Consider the following 23,576-nt stretch of genomic DNA (forward strand, 5'->3'; position numbering starts at 1 on the left):
GAACCTTCCTCCCTTCTCCCTCCCCATACCATCCCTCTGGGTCGTCCCAGTGCACCAGCCCCAAGCATCCAGTATCGTGCATCGAACCTGGACTGGCGATTTGTTTCATATATGATATTATACGTATTTCAGTGCCATTCTCCGAAATCATCCCGCCCTCTTCTTCTCCCACAGAGTCCAAAAGACTGTTCTATACATCAGTGTCTCTTTTGCTGTCTCATATACAGGGTTATTGTTACCATCTTTCTAAATTCCATATATGTGCGTTAGTATACTATATTGGTGTTTTTCTTTCTGGTTTACTTGACTCTGTATAATAGGCTCCAGTTTCATCCACCTCATTAGAACTGATTCAAATGTATTCTTTTTAATGGCTGAGTAATACTCCATTGTGTATATGTACCACAGCTTTCTTGTCCATTCATCTGCCGATGGACATCTAGGTTGCTTCCATGTCCTGGCTATTATAAACAGTGCTGCGATGAACATTGGGGTACACGTGACTCTTTCGATTCTGGTTTCCTCAGCGTGTATGCCCAGTAGTGGGATTGCTCTATTTGTGCTTCTAAATTCACCATGCCCTCCCTGCATCTCTCAGGAGTAGGTCAGAGCAGAGTATTTATGATAGATAAAATGAGTATCATCCACTGATCTGGCAGCTGGGTGTGGAAGAGAGAACAGAAATTTTACCAGCACCTGTTCAAGAAGCCAAGTACAGATTAGAACCTGTGCTGGGTTTACCTGGGCATTCTGTTCTGTTTCACAGCAAGGATTTTGGTGATACAGCGTTCAAAGTCTTTTTCTTGAGTCAGCCCCACCACCCCTGGTTTGTTTAGATTGGATATCTTCTCTGTCTTATGCATGACTATTACCCTGGGATCTCCCTTCATGATTATCTTAGAGGTTTTCACCTAAGTTGGATCTCATTTCCTGTGTTTCAAGTCTCCGTCAGTCTTGTTTACTCTTTTGTTTTAGCAGAGCTCATTTTTCCAATGGCTTCTTGAAAAAAAGATTTTATGAGAGGTAACTTTGAGACCTTGTGGTAGTGTTTTTACTGTCCTTATACTTGATTGATAGAGTGACCGAATGGAATAATTTTCTTGAGAATTTTGTAGGGGTTGCTCTGTTTTCATCTTGCTTTTGCTATTGCTGCTGAGTCCAAAGCCAATCTGATTTTTGATCCTTTTTGACCTATTTTCATCCCCTCCAGAGATTTTGTAGAATGTCCATTGTCTCCTCTAATCTGAAAGCTACAGCCATGTGCCAAAGCGAGCATTTGTTCTCTTCTGTAATCCTAGCTTTCAGTAGGCTCTGGTAATGTGGAATGTCATGTTCTCTGGTTCTGGGGAGGTTTTTGTTACTTTGTTGCTGATTTCCTCCAATTTCTCACTGCTTTCTTTTTGGAGTTTATATAATTTGCCTATGGCCCTTGTCTTGGTCCTCTAATATTCTTTCTACTTGCCATTTCTCTATCTTCTGCTTGACTTTTGGGAGGATTTCTTCAGGTTTATTTTCTAACTCTTCTGTTGAGTTTTCATTTTTGCTGATGTTTTTACTAAACATTTGCCATGTTTTAAACTTCCAATTGCTCTATTTTCTAAAAGTTTCTATTTTTCATTTTACTTAAATTTCTTTCCCCACAAGAACATATTATTGTTGTCTACTGGACACAATATTTCTTGTCTTTTTGAAAATGTTAAAGATTGTTTTTTTTTCCTTCCTAAATAGTTTGTTTCTTTCAAGTATACTTTCTTCTTGTTTTCATATCTAATGTCATGTTAAAGTCTTTTCCCAGATGTCTTATAACCTACTCAGAATAAAAACCAAGGGACTTACAAAGCCAACTAGAAGCCTGCACATCAGTGTGGGTTATATGAACTTTGGGCTTCACAGTAGAGTTAATAGGTCAACTTTTTATTAGGGAACCACCAGTGTTTCTATAGTTTCATCTCGCCTCATGGTCTGGTAAGATTCCTCAGAGAAGTTTGTTCGTGTAACTCTGCATAGAGCTGTGCTACTCATACTCAACACAGTAGCCACATGTGCCTGTTTAAATGTAAATACCATTGAATTAATCATTCAGTTTCCCTATTGTTCATTTCTGTTCAATCACTCAGTCATGTCCGACTCTTTGTGACCCCATGAATCGCAGCACGCCAGGCCTCCCTGTCCATCACCAACTCCCAGAGTCCACCCAAACCCATGTCCATTGAGTCGGTGATGCCATCCATCCATCTCATCATCTGATGTCCCCTTCTCTTCGTGCCCTCAGTCTTTCCCAGCATCAGGGTCTTTTCCAATGAGTCAGCTCTTCACATCAGGTGGCCAAAGTATTGGAGTTTCAGCTTCAACATCAGTCCTCTACCAATGAACACCCAGGACCAATCTCCTTTAGGATGGACTGGTTGGATCTCCTTGCAGTCCAAGGGACTCTCAAGAGTCTTCTCCAACACCACAGTTCAAAAGCATCAATTCTTCAGTGCTCAGCTTTCTTATATAGTCCAACTCTCACATCCATACATGACCACTGGAAAAACCATAGCCTTGACTAGACGGACCTTTGTTTCCCTTTTGAGCTAACCACATTTCAAGTGCTCAGTAGCCACATATAGCTAATGGCTGCCATGTTGGACAGCACAGCTACTGAACATTTCCATCACTGCACAAAGTTTTATTGGAGTGTCCTGGACTAGAACTAAAATGTTGTTGCAGTCATCTGAGAGCTCAGTGAAGGAAGACTCTGTGGGGTCTCAATGTTCACAATTTAGTAGGTATATGGTTACCTAATCCCACTCTTCTTAGAGCAGTGACTGCCCTCAGCTGTGTATCCGCCAGCCCAGAAACTTGTTTTATCTTCTCCAGAGAAGACAAAGGCTTAAACAATATGCCTGACTCTTCATTTTACTTTAAATACCCAGTATTTACTTTTTGGCCTTTCAATCCTACTGGTCCCTGTTCTGAATTCTCCACTACATTTTGCAGGCATGCCCCTGGTAATAGATCCTCTCTCAGTATAAATAGTGTTAGGGACTTTTCATTAAGAGAACAAAGTCCCATATTTCTTCACCTGTAAATAACCACTGATATAATTAATATCTTGTTTTGAAGTATTTGAATTGGATGAGAATGTTTTATAAACTGCCTATTTCAGGACACATTGGGCATTATCAAGTTTTATAGCAAAGTCTTTGTAAGTGAAAGTGAAAGTTGCTTGGTTGTGTCAGACTCTTTGCGACCCCATGGACTGCAGCACACTAGGCCTCCCTGTCCATCACCAACTCCCGGAGTTTACTCAAACTCATGTCCATTGAGTTTAAATCTAAATTTGGTTTAGATTTGTGACATCTTGATTTTATATACAGAATAAAGTGTGTGTGTTTAATTACAAAAGCAGTATCTGCTTGAAAAGAGCAAAGTGTTTATTAGGCTGAGCATGGACTCTGACTCCAAATTACCCAGATTCAAATCCCGTCTCCGCCACTTACTAGTTGTATAATCCTGAGCATGTTATTTAACCACTCTGTGCCTCAGTATACACATATAAAGTGTGGGGTAATGAAAATATCTGTACCATGGGATCACTATATTAAATAGGTTCACACATTTGAAGTACATGAAACAATGCCTGGCATATTCTAAAAGCTTGGCATAATTCAGATATGATTACAATTGAAATAATCCAAACATATAGAATTCTCCAGATCATAAAAGGTTAATAAATATTCTATCAGATTTTATCTCACATAGCACATTCCTTTTAACTTAGTTCTTATTCATTTTAACTTAGTTCTTACTCTACATACAATAAAGATCAATATTAAAATATGTTCTGTGAGCTTGTGTAGTCTTGTAATCATCACTGCAATCAGGAAATAGAACAGTTTCCTCAACCCCTAAAAATTCCCTTGTGCTGTGCCTTCACAAACTCACTCCCTATTCCTGACCTTTGACCACCATTGATCTTTCCTTGCTTATAGTTTTGCCTTTTCCAGAGTGTCCTATAAACGAAATCATATAGTTAAAAACAAATCATTCCTTTTGAGCCTGGCTTCCATCATTCAACATAATGCATTTGAGGTTAACCCCAGATGTTGCATGTATCAGTCTTATCATTGCTGAGTAATGTTCTTTTCTATGGATGTATTAAGTGTGTGCATACACATACTCCCAGGCTGACATGAGGGTTGTGTCTGCTGCTGCTGCTAAGTTGCTTCAGTCGTGTCCAACTCTGTGTGACCCCACAGACGGCAGCCCACCAGGCTCCGCAGTCCCTGGGATTCTCCAGGCAAGAACACTGGAGTGGGTTGCCATTTCCTTCTCCAGTGCATGAAAGTGAAAAGGGAAAGTGAAGTCGCTCTAGTCATGTCCGACTCTTTGCGACCCCATGGACTGCAGCCTACCAGGCTCCTCTATCCAGGGTTGTGTCTGGTCTTCTGTAGTTATGAAGAATGCTGCTATAAAAAACTGTGTACAGGTTTGTGTATCAGTATGAGTTTTCAGTCTGTCCTGTATATTCAGTAGTGGGATTGCTGGGCTATATGGTAAACGTACATTTAATATTTTAAGAAACTAAGAAGCTATTTTCCAAAGTGGAAAATAGCTTCTCATGCCATTTTGCATTCCCACCTGCAATGTGAGTTTTGATTGCTCTGCATCCTTACCAGCACTTGGTTTTGCCAAAAAAGAAAAAAACCCCAAAATTTAGTTGCTTTAAATAGCTGTGTAGCTAGCATAATTCTTAACCAAGTTTTCTAGCAAAGCCTTGAGACTTGGAAAAAGAGATAAAATAGGGCTTGATTAAATGCAGGTATCATAAGGAGGGGTTGGAAAGACTGTTCAATTTGTGAGAGCTTGGTTTATCTGTGGTGTTCACTGTTGTATCCCCAAGTGACTGACACAGTGCCTGACACACTGTAGGAATCTCGTTGCATGTTTATCAAATCATTGAACAAATGATTGAGAGGTTAGGGAAGAAGCAGAGATTAGGAGTAGAATGGAAAAGTAAATTTAGGTTAGACTTGGTCTGACTAATATTCATATTGACACATCTCTTAACTCTTCTGGTTCTCAACTTCATCACTATAAATTGAGAAGATTCTCTTAGATGATATCTAAGCTCTTTTAATGATTTTTTTTTCCTTTTTATGACATCAAATGAAAAATAATTCAGTAAGTGAAAAAGAAGCATGTCAGATCCTTTGATGTGGACGTGTGGATGTAATGGGAAGTACAGCCCTTCAGGGAATTTAGGGGTGAGTGTCTAAACAGAAGCTAGCTAGCTAATGGCAGAAACAGATTAAAAAGTAGTTACAAGAGACTTTTCAAATCAAGTAGCAACATTGCAGTGATATATTTGGGACAGGGGCTATGAAAGGAAGTAGGGGTTGAAAATACTGAATTTAGAAGCTCATTTTTATGGATACTATTAGTTTTAAATGCTTTAAGTTAGACTAGAGAGAAGCAGCCTATGGTTAATGCAAAGAGGAGGAGCTGAGCCTCAGTGAAAGCAAAACCAAGGGTGTGTAGGACTTTACAGAGCATCCTGGGCCCTGTGTGAGCAAGTGTTTGGCTGCTATTTTCCAGTGTTCTTTTTCTCTGCCCTCATTCCCTCAGCCTTGTTCTTAGAAGTTCCGATCTGGAATTGAGCAGAAAGCCAATTCTCAGCAGATATTTGTTCTATTTGTACTTTGAAGGATTTTATGTATAACACTGTCAGGTATTGGTAGGGATTTTTAAAATATACCAAATATACAGATAAACTTGATTCTGCGTTAAGGGATTTGACCTGTTTTGTCTGTCATTTTTTAAAGCACCATGACATTTGAAAATTTTTTTTTTCTTGTTGCAGTTCTTTTCAAATATTCAAAGGTCTTGATTGCTGAAATGCTTTTTTCAATGTATAGATTTTTAAGGCCATTATTGTTTTCATGGTTTTAATGTTTCCAACAGTTTTATTATCCTGAAGCAAACCATATTTTTGCTCAACAGAGTTTAGGTCGTAAAATCAAACATTTAATTATTCATTTTAGACTGTGCTTGCAACACTTCATTTTAAAACATCAATATTATATTCATCTGGTTATGAGGACCCTCAAAAGTAATCCTCTGGCAAATAATTGAGGCAAGTGATTGAGGAATCTGACTTCTACCTAACCTTTCAGCTCATAAAGACCAATTGCCCAAAGATATTACTTTTAGGTTCTAATGTAAAGAATTAATATTTCTAGACTAAAAAAAATTTAGTGCACTCTGTAAAATTGCCATCACTTTTAAGTACAGTCACCCTGAGGAAGCTGTTCTGCAGTTCTTAGTCCATTAAGTCTACTTTTTATAGTAAGGGATTAAGAAAAAAAAAACTGTGGAATATTTTAAGATTTTGTGTTGGATAACATCTTGGAAAAGAAAATATGTAGTTTTGTTTTAAGACTAATAGCCAGGAAAAAAAAACCCAAGACTTTTAAAACAGCTTTTTTTGGGGGGGTGGGGTGGGGGTGGCAGTCAGACATTTACTCTTTAAGCGTATCTATTTCCTTTTTTAATCAAAGTATAGTTGATACACAACGTTGTAGTTTCTGCTGTACAGCAAAGTGATTCAGTTATACATATACACACATGTATATATACACACATACACATTTTTCCATAGTCTTTTCCATTATGGCTTATATAGAATATAAACAGGATAGAGAATGTAATTCCCTGTGCTATACAGTTGGTCTTCCCTGATAGCTCCGTTGGTCAAGGATCCACTGGACTCTGTTGTTTACCTTGTGGGACTGCTCATCTCAAACTCCTACCGTTTCCCTCCTTCCCCTTTGGTAACCATGTTTGTTTTCTATGACTTAAGTCTGTTTCTGTTTCATAAGTTCATTTGTCTCATATTTTAGATCCCATATACAAGTGATAGCTTACCAGTGTTTGTCTTTCTTTTTTTTTTTATAATCTCTGGTTGCATCCATTTTGCTGCAAATGGCCTTTTCATTTTTTTAGAGCCAAGTAGTAGTCCACTGTGTGTATATACCGCATCTTTTATCTGTCAGTGGACAATTAAGTTGCTTCCATGTCTTGGCTATTGCAAATAGCCACTGATAGTGTCTTTTTGGATTATGGATATATGCCCAGGAGTGGGATTGCTGGATCATATGGTAGTGCTTTTATTTTTTAAGGAACTGCCAGGGACTTCCTCGGTGGTCCCGTAGTTAAGACTCTCTGCTCACAATGCAGGGGACACAGGTTTGATCTTTGGTTGGGCACTTAGATCCCATATACTGAGCAGTGCGACCTGATAGAAAAGGGTGCAGGGGGGCTTCATGTTGTTTTCTATAATACCTGCACCAGTTTACATTCCCACCAACTCTGTAGGAAGGTTCCCTTTCCTCTATACCCTCTCCAGCATTTGTTACTTGTAGATGTTTTGATGATGGCCATTCTGACTGATGTGAGGTGGTACCTCATTGTAGTTTTGATTTGTGTTTCTCTAATAATTAGCAGTGTTGAGTATCTTTTCATGTGCCTTTTGAGCATCTGTATGTCTTCTTTGGAGAAATGTTTATTTAAGTCTTCAGCCCATTTTTTAAATTGGGTTGTGTTTTTGTTACTGAGTTGTATGAGCTGTCTGTACAATTTGGTAATGAAGGCCTTGTCGGTCACATTATTGGCAAATATTTTCTCCCATTTCATAGGTTTTTTTCATTTTGTTTATGCTTTCCTTTGTAGTGCAAAAACTTGTGAGTTTTATTGGTTCCTATTTAATTTTGCTTTTGCCGTGGGAGATTGATTGACCTAAGAAAACATTGCTAAGTCATAGAATGTATTGCCTGTGTTCTCTTTTAGGAGTTTTATAGTCTCGTGTCTTAATATGTAAGTTATTTTGAGTTTATTTTTGTATGGTGTTGAGGGTATGTTCTAAATTCATCAATTAACATGTGGTTGTCTAGTTTTCACAATACCACTTGCTAAAGAGACTAGCTTTTCTCCATTATATATATATCCTTGCCTCCTTTGTCGAAGGCGCCACACACCATGCGGGATCTTAGTTCTCCAGCTAGGGATCCAGCCTGTGTCCCCTGCAGTAGAGGTACAGAGTTCTAACCACTGGAGCACTAGAGAATTCCTGTCAAAGATTAATTGGCCGTAGGTGTGTGGGTTTATTTCTGCTCTTCATCCATTGATCCATAGGTCTGTTTTTCTGGAGTGCATCCATTTCTAATGTACTGACAACTTGTTAGAGTTGTAGGACATGTAAGAGGGCATTCAAACTCAGATTCTTTATCAGAACCTATTCTGTAGCCCTATAATTAAAAATCATTAAATGTATCATTCTGAAATTGAATTTGGGCAGTTGTAGTAATAAAATATATTGATTTTTTTTGTGTGTGTCTTTCAGAATCATGGTGTCATGGAGAGGGATATACTTTATACTCACTCTGTTTTGGGGAAGCTTTTTTGGAAGCATTTTCATGCTGGGTCCCTTTTTACCTTTAATGTTTATAAGCCCATCTTGGTATCGCTGGATCAACAACCGGATTGTGGCAACCTGGCTCACGCTACCTGTGGTAAGTTACACACACAGCAGAGAAAGGGATCGTACCAAAGTAGCCTATCCTATTGATTTGTATTTTGTGAGTCAGATTTAGTCAAATATTATGAGAAACATATTCCTATTACATAAGAGGCACATTAGTTTTTGTATTTTCATCTTTAAATGCTAGGAAATGAAATAATTAATGTGTTTAAAATATAATATTTTATCTATTTAAACAGAATATCTATTTAATAGAATATCTTCCATATTCCTCGTGAATTTATTTTCCTTTAGTGAGGTGTGCTTTAGTAAAATGCACAAATCTAAAGATGCAGACTGAAGAATTTTTACATTGTTAGTTTTATATTGCGTTTTAGTTTTTATTTCTCATGTTTGTCTTATTTATTTATTATATATACATGTATCCTTTTTCAAATTTTTTTCGCATTTAAGTGATTACAGAATATTGAACAGCATTCTCTGCTATACAGTGGGTCCTTGTTGGCTATCTGTTTTAAATATAGTAGTTTGTAACTGTCGATCCAAAACTCCCAGTTTATCCATCCCCTCAACTTCCCCCTTTAGTAATGACAAGTTTGTTTTCTAGTTTGTGAGTGTGTTTCTGGATAAGTTCATTTGTATCTTTTTTTTTTAAGATTCTGCATATAAGCAATATCATACGATATTTGACTGACTTCACTTAGTATGATAATTTCCAGGTCCATCTCTGTTGTTGCAGATGGCATTGTTTCATTCCTTGTGATTGGTCAGTCCCTATTTTCTATTTCTTACTGTTTCAGTTTTGGGAGATGGTTGCTAAGAATTTGTCCATTTCTTCCAGGTTGTCCATTTTATTGGCATATAGTTGCATATAGCAGTCTCTTATGATGCTTTGATTTCTGTGGTGTCTACTGTAACTTCTTTTTCATTTTTGATTTTAGTAGTTTGAATTCTCTCCCCCATTCTTCCTCATGAGACTGGCTAAAGGTTTATCAATTTTGTTTATCTTTTCAAAGAACCAATTTTTAGTTTCATTGATCTATTGTTTTCTTCATCTCTATTTCATTTATTTTTGCTCTGATCTTTATGATTTCTTTCCTTCTACTGATTTGGGTTTTCTTTGTTCTTCTTTCTCTAGTTGCTTTAGGTGTAACATTAGGTTGTTGGGATTTTTTTCTTTCCTGAGGTGAGATTGTACTGCTGTAAACTTCCCTCTTAAAACTGCTTTTGCTGCATCCCATAGGTTTTAGATCATCATGCTTTTTTCATTCGGAGAAGGCAATGGCATCCCACTCCAGTACTCTTGCCTGGAAAATCCCATGGACGGAGGAGCCTGGTGGGCTGCAGTCCATGGGGCCGCTAAGAGTCGGACACGACTGAGCGACTTCACTTTCACTTTTCACTTTCATGCATTGGAGAAGGAAATGGCAACCTGCTCCAGTGTTCTTGCCTGGAGAGTCCCAGGGACGGGGGAGCCTGGTGGGCTGCCATCTCTGGGGTTGCACAGAGTCAGACACGACTGAAGTGACTTAGCAGCAGCAGCTTTTTTCATTTGTCAGTATTTTTGATTTGCTCTTTGATTTCTTCCGTAATCCATTTGTTGTTGAGTTAGCATACTGTTAGGTCTCCACATGTTTGTGTTTTTTACATTTTTTTTTTCCTTGTAGTTGATTTCTATTCTTATAGTGTTGTGGTTGGAAAAGATGCTTAATATGATTTTGGTTTTCTTAAATTTACTGAGGCTCACTGTGGCCCAGCATGTGGTCAGTCCTGTAGAATATTCCATGTGTACTTAAGAAGAATGTATATTCTGCTATTTTTGGATGGAATGTTCAAGAAATATCAGTTGAGTCCATCTAATTTAATGTGTCATTTAAGGCCTGTGATTCCTTATTGAGTCTAAAGCAAACATTTAGAGGTAAATAATTTTTTTTTAATGTCATATGTTGCCACTATACTTCATTTTCTTTAATGTCATAAATTTTCCATAGTGTATGATCTTTTGATTGTAAATCACGTGTTTTTGGCTGAATCTCTCTACCATAACCTTAAGAGTTCAAAGATTTCCATAAGTTACTACATCGGTAACTCATTATAACTGTTATGCTTCTCAGTGTCTAATCAATCTAATTTCTTTGGAGAGCCAGTGTAGGCAGAGTGCTTATTCAGATATTAGAGACAGACATTTGGTTTCACTATTGGCCTTCCCACTTTCTAGTAATTTGAACTTGGCTACTTGGCGTCTCTAAATTTCTCTTGCTTCATCAGTTAAGGAAAGTTAATACCACCTACCACAGAGTGTTATTGTGATGACTAGATGAGATACTGAATGTAGACTTTGCAAAGTAAGCAGTAAATGTTTTCTGCTTTACCAGCTTTAGGGGGTAGGCTAAACTGCATTATCAAGGAGAATTTGGAGTGGCTTGAATAAGGCAAAACCTTTACCTTCAAGTCCTGGTTGTCAGGTTAGCTCTGCTCCCTGCTGTTATGCAAGGACTCAGATTCCTTCCACCCAGCCTGGCATAGCATCTTCTTCTGTATGGTTAAGACTGTTCACTACCCCTTCTTTGCCCTACTCAGCAGGAAGTGAGGAGGGAAGGAAGGCCAGAGCAATAGCTTTGCATTTATACCAGTGAATTACAAGTTATATATAATACCTCTTGCTCACTGCATAGGTAAGAACAGCTAAAAGCTCTTACAGAATCTGGGAAGTGTTGGAAATGTAGTGTTTTGTTTTCTGGATGGCCACGTACACAATTAAAATCTATTACTTTGGAAGAAATGCTGGATTTTATTGGACAAATTAATGGACAGATTTTGCCATAGCTGCTACTACTGCTATTACAACCAATAGCAATCAATTACAGCAGAATTGCTGCTGCTGCTGCTAAGTCGCTTCAGTCGTGTCCGACTCTGCGACCCCATAGACGGCAGCCCACCAGGCTCCCCCGTCCCTAGGATTCTCCAGGCAAGAACACTGGAGTGGGTTGCCATTTCCTTCTCCAATACAGCAGAATTATGTCATATCTATTTACCTTTGACAACTTCAATTCTGCGCCCTAGAATGGATGAGGGGAGAGATAAGAATGAATGTTTGAAATCTGAGTGGTCTGGTGCTAAATATGCTTCATGTGTTTAAAACCGCATGCAAATCAATAATTTCATCTGATGGTGGGTTGGAGAAATCTGGTCCAACATTTAGAAAAACTGGCTAAGCTGTACTTACTGATGTGTGCTAGTCTCTTGTAAGTACTTTTGTTTGAGATTTTCAAGGGTGATTTCAGCTATTCCTGACTGTTGCCTTATTACCTGTCTTGAGAACTTATCATAGAGGCAAGATTCAACCACCATTGTAGTGTCAAATTGGTATATATTTGTAAAAACTTCTGTTACCCAACTGTTTCACTCACTGACTTGCTCGATGGTAATGGTATATCGAGCAGAGTCTTTCAGTTAGAAATCTATAGAAGTTGAATCCCTTGTAGCTAGGTTACAGAAAATCATGTTCTGATTTTGAGAAAGTGAACATCTCTATTAAAAAGAAATGAAGAAAAACTGTCATGGTGTCTTTATGATTTTTTATTTCGTACTTTTGCAAAGTGCTAATGGAATTTCTACTTTGAAGCAAACAGTACAATAGATCACTTTCTATTCAGAAGGAATTTTAGATTTGTCTCCTCTATAGGCGTACTTTATTTGAAATACTCTTAAACAGTTAAAAGTCATTTTTCACTAAAAATAAATTAGGGTAAATGCATTTAGACTAATTATTGCTTCATAGAAATAATCAAAAATTATTCTTTTGTATAATCTTTTGTAAGTTTCGCTTGTGCATTAAAATGATTTCATTGGCAAGATTTTTCTTATCTTACTATTTTTAATTGGTACATTTTCTGTTAAATGAGGTTCCACAGTAAAATCGTCTAGAATTTTAGAATTAGATGAGAATTAATTAGAATTAGAGGTCACCTAGTCTAACTTACCTGTGTGTCCAAGAATCCTTTCCCAAAGTCTGCAAAGTACCTGTAGTCTGCAAAGTAGCCATTCATTCTCCTTTGAAACGTTTTCATAATGAGAAGTACATGTCTTTGTTCATTTCATTTTTGGATGGTTCTATTCAACATAATCAATACTGTCAGGTCAAACTTTGTTTGTGCCCAGAGAAATTTTTGCTTCTCAAAATTCTGAGTCTTTCCAACTGTCTGATTGTTAGCCAATTAATTACCAAGATTATGAGAGCTACTTGGAGTTCTGTCCTTTCACCATAAATCATGTCCTAGGAATTTAGTGGTCATTTTCTAACTCGCCATCTAAGACACATCTCTTCCCACAGCTTGCTGATTCCACTCCCGTTCTAGAACACAACAGGTGTTCAACAAACATAGATGACTGAATATAATTTCTGTCTAGACTGCTGCTCTTAAAAAAGAGGGTCTCGGTCTTTGAGTGACTTCAGATTGTGCATCCTTCAATACCTAAGGATTTGAGGACCTGGGTCTACAGAGCCAAGGCAGACTTGGAGATGAGGAATGTCACAGATCTTTCTTACATCAGACTAAGTAAAGATCAACTGGAATGATAAATAGGAGCGCAGGCATCATGGCAAAACTGATTCTCTTTGATCATGAGGGTAACCCCTTATTTTTGTTTTCGTACACAGTGGAACACTTGGAGGTAGTAAACAGTGGTATATAAAAGATTCTCAGAAATTCCTCATATATTTCTAATTCTAGGTGAGATCTTTGATCAATTAAATAAAAGTCCTAAGAATTATTACCACTCTTGATTCAGACATAAAGCATTATAAAATTTTATAAGATTTGTTTCTTACTGCTGAAACTTATCTTCTATACTAGAAAGAGAATAAATATAAGAATAATGGCTTTTTTAAAACAGTTTTTGATCTGTATTATTTGAATTCTGGAATTCTTTATAAGCATTAGAACTTTGTCTCTGTGTAGTGTATTTGTTAGTCTGCTTTTGCAGGAGCTGTAAATAATGTTGACTAGATATGTCTTTTCTGGCATTAAAAATGATTAATGTGAACTAGAGCTCTAGGTTGTCCAGAAGGTTATATATTATAACTCTCAAGCACATTCTGATAGAGTGCTGGATGGCAGGAAAGAGAATACTTTATGATATGCTCCTCAACAAACAGTCTGGGATTTTTTACTTTTGACATTTACTATAATGAAAAGCTAAAGATTGTTTTGGGGTCCATAGGAAACACATATTGGAAATTTCACCTGTAAGGCTAGAGTTGATGTTTGGGATTTATAGGCTTAAGATTTTCATCCCTTTTCTATAGTACAACATGGGCTGTCCCAGGTGGCGCAGCAGTAAAGAATCCGCCTGCCAATGTGAAAAACGTGGATTCTCCATGGGGTTCCCAAAGAGTTGGACATGACTGAGTGAGCATTCACACACACATAGTATAGTACACAATTAGTAGTCAGCTTCCTCTTTTGACTCTTAAAGGAAGTGTTCCTGTATTATAGTTATTTGCACACTCTGAAAATTATATATCATATTTGGAATGCAGAGTGGAGCCAATCCAAATTAACCTTGGATGGTGACTTCATACACATCACCTGGGCCAAGACATATAATTCAGTGATTTCATTTTGGTAGTTGACAGCCCTTTACGCCTGTAAGTGGAAAATGGATATTTCTTGTTGTGGGTCCAAGTCTAGAGGACTCCTCCCTGATTTTCTCCATCCTGAAGTCTCTTCTACATTGGAATTTAGCTTTCCAAACTTTGGGGGGAGGGGGTTATAATTATTTGAGTGGTTATGGACGCTTTAGAAAATTTAACAAAAAACACAGGCATTTTTTAGCTACTTTAGCCTAAATGATCATGTTTTACATCTTAACACTCTGACTCTGTGGATATAATAACAAACGTATCTAATCTTTTATTTTTTAGCTTGTATTCCTTTTAACCTTTTTTTTTTCTTGGGCCTATTTGAAGTCCTGTTGTTCTTTTGTATGTTTTTAAAAAAGCTCTTTTTGGAAATATAATGAAAAATTAATAAAACATGAAAGCACTTTAATAATTTTATTAAAGTATAAATATCAACCAGGTAAGGAAATAGAAAATTGTCAGCAAACCACCTAACTTCTCAGTCACAAAACCCTTTTCAACAGAAGGAATATCCTGACTTTTAGTTATTTTGTTGCTCTTCTTTTTAATTTTGCCACCTCTATATTTACCCCTGGGCTTCCCTGGTGGTTCAGTGGTAAAGAATCTGCCTACCATTGCAGGAGACACAGGTTCAATCCCTGGGTCAGGAAGATCCCCTAGAAAAGGAAATGACAGCACACTCCAGTATCTTGCCTGGAAAATCCCAGGGACAGAGGAGCCCGGTGGGCTGCGGTCCATGGGGTCGCAAAGAGTTGGACACAACTGAGCATGAACTGAGCACACAAGCATGTTTACCCCTAGAATATCGTAGTTACTGTTTGTTTTAGGAAGTTTTACATATGGACAATTATTATGTTCTTGTTTTGTTTCTCAACATTATGCTCGTATGTTGTCCATGTTGCTACTGATGCCAATAGTTCATTTATTTTCACTGTTGTATTATATCCCATTGTATGACTATACCACAGTTGGCTTATTTGCTACATTTTGATCAAAGTTTTTTTAACATTGCCAAAGAGAACTTTTTATTTTCTTTTATCTGCCATGGACCAGTTTTCTTTCCCTAAGTTTATTACTTGGAAATTATTCAGAAATTTAAATGGGCATTGCAGTCAGTAATCAGGGCTTCTTAATATCTGTTACTGTTCTTTCAAGAACCTCAGTCTATAATTTATTCTAAATATTTCATATATAATTTATGTCTCTCCATCAGTAAAGTTAATTAAATAAATTCAGCAAATATTTGAGCATCTCCTATGTGTCAAGCACTGTGGCTGAAGTACTTTAGTAAACATACACTGCTTATATATTTAAAAAATAAACAGATATATGTGTTTGTTTAAAAGAAACCATAGTACAAAGAGGTATAAAATGAAAATTTTGGCTGTTCCCTCAGTCATATATCCAGCATTACATTTCTTGACTGTTCTTTTATTTAAAAATGTAATAATCTTATATATCTGTAGACTTAAAAAATTACACAGTGGAGATCTTGTTGTATGACTTTTGCACTTTGCATCTTAATAATCTATCTTGAATATTTCATTGAAAGTTAGCATTTTTAAGTTAGGGAACTGCTAGAAGCTTAAATTAATAGAACTGAAAATACAAACAGTACTTTGTTCCAGATTAATTTATTATACAAGCAAGAATAATGGGGGGAAATATGCTTTTGACTTATTAGAAATCAGATTTATTTATAGGACATGATAAACTTTTACCTATGGGAAATCATAACTTTAAATTGTTAAATATCTATGTGGTTTTTTCTGTAGGCATTGCTGGAGACGATGCTTGGTGTGAAAGTGGTTATAACAGGTGATGCATTTGTTCCTGGAGAAAGGAGTGTCATTATCATGAATCATCGGACAAGAATGGACTGGATGTTCCTATGGAATTGTCTGATGAGATACAGCTACCTCAGATTACAGAAAATTTGTCTGAAAGCCAGTCTCAAAAGTGTTCCTGGATTTGGTAGGTTTACATAAATTCTTTTAAGTTGTTCATTTATTTTATATGTGATGTACTCAAAAACTACAGAATAACTTACTAAATTCCACTTAAGTACTAAAGCCATTTCCATTTTTTTACAGTCTATGGACTGTAAACTGGCAGGCTACAGTCCATGCGTTTGCAAAGAGTCAGACATGACTGAAGGGACTTACAGGCATGATATTCCAGGATAATCCCTCCATCTTAAAAGATTTAAGTTAATCATATCTACAAAGTGTTTTGTTTTGTTTTGTTTTTTCCTTTTCTGCTTAGGTAATGTTTACAGGTTCAAACGATTAATACCTTATGTGGGTATCTTTTGAGAGGGTCATTATATAGCCAAGGTATTTGTTGATCTATGTATTGCAGGTGAAGAGATTAATTACTTAAAGTCACAAAGTTAGAATTAACTTCTCTTTATATATGTTTCCCATCTGTGTACCACCTTTTGGAAGAAAGTAATATTCTGTGTTTATGTGGATTTGTTATACAGGCAAGTTTAGGGATTTTTTTTTTTTTTTCCTAAAAGACTTGTTATTTTGAGATAATTGTAGAATTACATGCAATTTTAAGAAATAATACAAAAATTTCCCCATGTCCCCTTTATACAGTTTTTCCCAATGTACAGTATTACAACCAGAATGTTGACATTGATACAACCAAGAAGCTGAACAGCTTCCCCACACGGATTCCTTATATGGTCCTTTGATAGCTTCACATCCCCTTCTCTGACCTCTGGCTATCACTAATGTGTTCTCAATTTCTATAATTCTGTCACTGCAAGAGTGTTACTTAAATGGAATTATACAGTGGGTAGCCTTTGGCGATTTATCTTTTTTTTACTTAGCATGATTCCCTGGACATTCGTCCAAGTTGTTTTATGTATCAGTAGTTTATTCTTTTTTCTTGCTTAGTATTTCTCTATAGTCTTCAGTTGGAGAAGGCAATGGCATCCCACTCCAGTACTCTTGCCTGGAAAATCCCATGGACGGAGGAGCCTGGTGGGCTGCTGTCCGTGGGGTCGCTAAGAGTCGGATATGACTGAGCAACTTCACTTTCACTTTTCACTTTCATGCATTAGAGAAGGAAATGGCAACCCACTCCAGTGTTCTTGCCTGGAGAATCCCAGGGACGGAGGAGCCTGATGGGCTGCCGTCTATCGGGTCGCACAGAGTCGGACACGACTGAAGCGACTTAGCAGCAGTAGCAGCAGCAGCAGCCAAAGACAATCACCAGTTTTTCTTTTTCCTTAGGGGATAATAGATTATTTTAATCTCTTTTTTGGAAACATCTTATGTTGAAAGAGAATAAACTATTCTTAAGGAAGTATATATGGTCCCAGAAGGACAAAAATTTGAAGGATATGAATTAATAGTTCAGTAACTTCTTATTTCATGCCATACTTGTGGTAATTTAGACCAGAAACTGGTCTGTGCTGATAAGATACTTGAAAGGACCTGATTCCCTCACATGCATCTAATAAATAGTAATGAATACCCTTTGGTTCCAAGCAGTATACCAGATGCCATTGTTTTCTGAACTTACCTAATCTATCATTTTTAAATTCCTAAAAATGTTTACTTTCCAAAGTTAGAAACGCAATGTGTTCATTGAGTGGTGGATAAGTATGGATTTTTCAGCATTGCTTAATTGCCCTTCACTCCTTGATGTGAAGAAGGGGTAAGGAACAGACGAAATGTATTCAAACCTATTGTTCACATGTGAGTGGATGAAGCACCCACTAAATTCCCTGACAGCCTCATCCATTACATCTGTACTTCTTTGGTTCCTATGTAATATTTCTTATTTGAATTCTTTGCTCTCTAAACCATGTCCCTATCAACAGTGTACTGAAACTGTGTAGGATTTTGACAGCAAAGGGCAGGCATTGTCCTCAGAACAGACTGGTAAGAAATATTGCCTGTTTGTGTTTTACTTGTCTTCATGCTTATAGTTTTGTCTTTGTCACATAACAGTATTATAGTGTCAGTATAGTCAGACTAGTTAACTCATTGTTGCCCCAGGAGATTTTCACAGAAACTAAATGCCCATGGCTGGCAATTTGTTATGTAAATAAATATTGAAACATCTCCAATCAATAACATTCAGGTAACAAAAGACATATTAATACATCTCTGTTCAATAATACATTAAATGTCAACTGACTTTCCCTCGAGCAAACATCTCCATAGAACCAGCAGAAAGCTGCAACATTTTACGACATAGCGCCAAAATTCATATAACAGCCTATCCACAGTACCTTACTGGTAGAAGCTGTCACTGTCCTTAAAGAGACTAGGGGAGGAAGCATACACATCACCTCTTGATGGTAGAAATATCAAAGGTTTTTCAGTGTTTTAAAAACTGCCACATTCATCAAGAATGATAATGTCTTGTTTATCATTCCTTATTCTACATAAATATATTAACAGAATATTAATATTACGTGAATGAGCTTGAAAATGTATGTGAAATTAACATGTTACATTGAGAAAAATAGAAATGAAAAAGAAAAATTAAAACAGTTTTGTGTTTAATAGATTGAATCCATAATAAAAAGCCTTCCCAGAATGGTTTCTGGAGGACAGTGGCAGCTGCCTGATTTTCCTTATCCTTAAAAAAAAAATTCATCCAATCAACAAACAGAAAATATAACCACATATCACTCATCTCTTCAGCATGATCAGGAGACAAAGAAGGCATTTAGAAGGTATGGTATTAAGTAGAGAAATAAAAAGTCTACGTTCTCCCATCCATCATTGCAAACCTTTGGGTTTTAAGAGTGAAGAAAGGCTTAAGAGTAAAGGCATTGACAACTTAGAAGAAGCACAGACAAAAGCATCCCCAGAAAGATTCCCGTCTAATGCTAAATGCCAAAATACCAACTAAACACAGGTCAGGACATAGTAGCTCATAGCACAAAACATAGGAAAGTGATTAGAAAGAGTGAGACCTGAAGATGCCTCAGAGAAGCATTGCTTCTGAGGGAGAATCAGATATATAGAGATGGGGTAAACTTCCCTTGAAAGTATGGCAGTGAAGGAAAAGGAAATTGAAGATCTGGCAGGAATAAAAAGAGAAACATGAAATAAAAATCTTTGCTCATCGCATGCAAATTATGCACCCAAACTCCATAACCATAAAAAAAACTTAAGTAGAGGGGAGAACTGAAAAACCAAAAAGTCAAAAAACATACACCATAACACAGCACTCTAAATGGACTGAATTATTAAATAAGCATTTGACAATTTTGTTTAAAAAAAAAAACTTTTGAGAAATACAATGAATAGTAATGAACAAAAAAATTAGAAATATTTCAACTGAATTCAAGCAAAAAAAAAGAAAATTAAAAAAGGCAAAACCAGAAATAAAGAGTGAATTATGAAATATCCAAGAGGAAATAGAGTAAAATGACTCAGTGGTGAAAAGCTGGAAGCATGTCCTCTAAGATCAGGAACGAAACAAGGATGTCCACTCTCACCACTTTCTTTTGGCCATGCAACACAGCTTGTGGGATCTTGGTTCCCTGTCCAGGGACTTGAACCCGGCAGTGAAAATGCTGAATCCTAACCACTGGACCCCCATGGAATTCCCATTCTCTTGCCACTTCTATTCAACATAGTTTTGAACGTCCTAGCCACAACAGTCAAACAAGTAAATAAAAGGAATCAGAACTGGAAAAGAAGTAGTAAAACTGTCACTCCTTGCAGATGATATGATACTACATAAAGAAAAAAATCCTAAAGATGCTACCAGAAAGTCACTAGAGCTCATCGGTGAATTTGGTAAGGTTGCAGGTTACAAAGTTAATACACAGAAATCTCTTGAATTTCTACATATAACAACAAAAGATCAGAAAGAAAAATTAATGAAACAATTCCATTTATCATCATATGAGAATACTAAGTACCTAGAAATAAGCCTATTTAATGAGGCAAAGGATTTCTACTCTGAAAAGTGCAAGATGCTGATGAAAGGAATCAAAGATGACACAAACAGATGGAACGATATACCATGTTCTTGAACTGGAAGAATCAATATTGTCAAAATGACTGTTCTACCCAAGGTAATCTACAGATTCAATGCAGTCCCAATGGCATTTATCACAGAGCTAGAACAAAAAAGTTTTAGATTTGTATGGAAATACACAGGACCTTGAATAGCCAAAACAATCTGAGGAAGAAAAACAGATGGAGGAATCAGGCTCCCTTACCTCGGAATATACTGCAAAGCTACAAAAACAGAAATACAGATCAGTGGAACAGGATAGAAAGCCTAGAAATAATCCCACACAGCTGTGGTCAATTAGTCAATGACAAAGGAGATAAGACTACACAATGAAGGAAAGACAGTCTCTTCAATAATCAGTGCTGAGGAAACTGAACAGCTACATGTAAAAGAATGAAATTAGAACATTCTCTTAACACCATACTCAAAAATAAACTCAGGATGGATCGAGGACCTAAATGTAACGCCAGACACTATAAAATTTTTATAGGAAAATATAGAAAGAACACTCTTTGACATAACTTGCAGCAGGATTTTTTTCAGTCCATCTCCTATAAATTGAAAGTTTAAAAACTAAATGAAACCTCATTAAACTTTTTTTGTATAGCAAAAGAACCCATAAACAAAACAAAAAGACAGCCCATAGAATGGGAGAAAATATTTGCAAAGGAAGTCACCAACAAGATTAACCTCAAAAATATACAGTTTATGTAGCTCCATGTCAAAATAAAAACAACCCAATCAAAAAAAAAAAGGGCAGAAGATCTAAACAGACATTTCTCCAAAGAAGACATGTAGATGGTGAAGAGGCACATGAAAAGATGTTCAACATCACTAATTATTAGAGAAATGGAAATCAAAACTACAGTGGGGTATTACTTGACACCTGTCAGAATGGCCATCATCAAAAACTCTACAAACAATAAATGCTGAAGAGACTAGAGAAAAGGGAACCCTTCTATACTGTTGATGGGATGTAAATTGGTATAACCACTATGGAGAACAGTATGCTGCTGCTAAGTCACTTCAGTTGTGTCCAACTCTGTGCGACCCCATGGACTGCAGCCTACCAGGCTTCTCTGTCCATGGGATTCTCCAGGCAAGAACACTGGAGTGCCATTTCCTTCTCCAGTGCATGAAAGTGGAAAGTGAAAGTGAAGTCACTTAGTCAACACATATGCTACTTCTACCCATTTCCCTTGTTCCTTACAGAACCAGTCTAATTGTAGAACAGTATTATACTTAAGAGACCATCCAACTGGCCACCGTTCGCCATCCTCCAATGGATACTGTGGCCATTGGAGAAGGAGCCCAATGGAGAAGGATACAATGGAGAACAGTATAGAGGTCCTTAAAGAACTAAAAATAGAACTACCATATGATCCAGCAGTTCCACTCTTTGGCATGTATCTAGAGAAGACCATAATCCAAAAAGATACATGCACCCCACTGTTCAATGCAGCACTATATATAATAGCTAAGACATGGAAGCAACTTAAATGTCCATCAACAGAAGAATGAATGAAGAAGAAGTGGTACATATATAAAATGGAATATTACTCAGACATAAAAAATAATGAAATAATGCCATTTGCAGCAACATGGATGGACCCAGAGATTATCATACTCAATCAATACAAATATCATATCACTTATATGTAGAATCTAATGTTTTTTTTAAAAGATAAAATGAACTTATTTACATAACAGAAACAGACTTACAGATATCAAAAACAAACTTATGGTTACCAAAGGGGAAATGTGGGAGGCAGGGCAGAATAAATCAGGAGCCTTGGATTAACATATACAAACTATATAAGATAACCAACAAGGACCTCCTTTAGCACAGAGAACTGTTTAATATTTTGTGATAAACTACATGAGACAAGAATCTGAAAAAGAATGAACATATGTATAACTGAATCACTTTGGTGCACACCTGAAACTAATAACAACATTGTAAATAAACTATATTCCAACAAAATTTTTAAAAAAGAATGAAAAGGAGGAACAAGAAAAAAAAAGTCCGAGGAAGTAGTTGAAATGAACGATAGTCATAGTTATTCTAACATCTATATAACTGGAGCCTCTAAAGAGTCAATCAAAACAATGTAAATATTTTAAATATTACAAGGGTTATATTTTAAAGTATTACCAAGAGAAATCTTGGGCATAAAAGATGACTGGAGAGGCACTTCCAGCATGACAGCATGAGGAGCTGTCTATACCCACTTCCCAGTGAAACTGGAAAATCTAAAGTAGCAGTCATTTAAAGTCTCTGGAAATGGTCCGGAAAGCATACAGAAAATGAAAATACATTTATTCAAGAAAATTTATACCACGATTTGTCAAGAACGAGAATCTGTGTTTTTTAAAACAAGACACACTACCGGGGTCCAACCCTGGTAGGATCCAGGAATTCCCTCAGGAGGATGGCGTCGGTGATAAGGAAAGTAAAAGGGGAGAGAAAGAGGCTTGATCTTCCTTGGTTTACACAGAAAGCTAATAAAGCTCCTGACTCGGAACTTGCTCTGTTCACGGAGGCCGCAGGCGCCCTCTTGGTGGGGTGAGGACGCAGGATGCCCTCTCCCTGGTGAAGACGCAGGGCTCCTTCCTGATCGGGTCTTAGAAGCCCAGGCAAAAAGGTGAACTCAGAGAGCCCCTGTGTCCCAAGTAGTCATCCTGAAAGAAGAAGAGAGAGAGAAAAGGAGGGAAAAGGAAAAAAGAATGACACGGGGAGACCAAGCTCTGATGAAGCCGGGTCCGTAGCTTTATTTTCAAAAGGAACTTTTATACCCTAAGTTGTACATAGAGGATAAAAGAGGGTGCAGAGTCATGCAAAGTCAGGAGTCCTTGACCCTTATCAAGACCAGGGTTTCTTTCTGCAAACCTATCATATACAAATGCTTTAGGTGATTTACATCATCTTCTTGCCAGAAGGCCTGTTAACATTTTATGACTCTCTGTTCTGATAAAGGTTAGTTAACCAGAAAACTTATTTTCTCTAAAAGTAATTTTTCTAAAGTTTGGCGCCACTCTCCAAAAGCACTAGATAAATTTGCATTCCAATAGGGCAAAGGTGCAGTGGGTTGTAGCAAGGAAAGAATTTACTACCTCAAGGGTCTAAAGTTGTTAACACCAAGGCCACTACTTATTTTTTCTATATACCAACTATATTAATTAATATATTCCCAGGGACACAGTGGGTAAGGGATATGGAACTTGGCAGCAAGCACTGGCTCAACAATGAAATCCTTCACCAGTTCTATTCTAATAATTCTTAACTCCTCAAAAGGCTCTATATTGTTTGAATATGTTAAGCTTCCCGTGCCTGTCACGGTTGGGAGGCTGTAAACAATCTTATGTAGCTGTAGGAGTCCGGATAAACCTGTCAGGCAAGTTAGAAAG

At 37.0% G+C, this 23,576-nt stretch overlaps 1 protein-coding gene across 4 annotated transcripts in view; it reads left to right on the forward strand.

The window, feature by feature from the left end:
- The window catches only part of LCLAT1 (lysocardiolipin acyltransferase 1), a 194,601-nt gene that overhangs the window by 66,469 nt on the left and 104,556 nt on the right, over positions 1-23,576 (forward strand). For 3 of the 4 annotated variants that reach the window (XM_010845281.1, XM_010845280.1, XM_010845282.1), the window contains 2 exons: positions 8,387-8,555; positions 15,944-16,142. In XM_010845281.1, the coding sequence (XP_010843583.1) occupies positions 8,391-8,555; positions 15,944-16,142 (364 nt within the window). In that variant the 5' untranslated portion in view covers positions 8,387-8,390. The remainder of the gene's footprint in view (positions 1-8,386; positions 8,556-15,943; positions 16,143-23,576) is intronic. The other variant, XM_010845283.1, reaches the window with a different exon arrangement.

This window comes from Bison bison, unplaced genomic scaffold, assembly GCF_000754665.1.
Source record: "Bison bison bison isolate TAMUID 2011002044 unplaced genomic scaffold, Bison_UMD1.0 scf7180017864215, whole genome shotgun sequence".
NCBI lineage: Eukaryota > Metazoa > Chordata > Mammalia > Artiodactyla > Bovidae > Bison > Bison bison.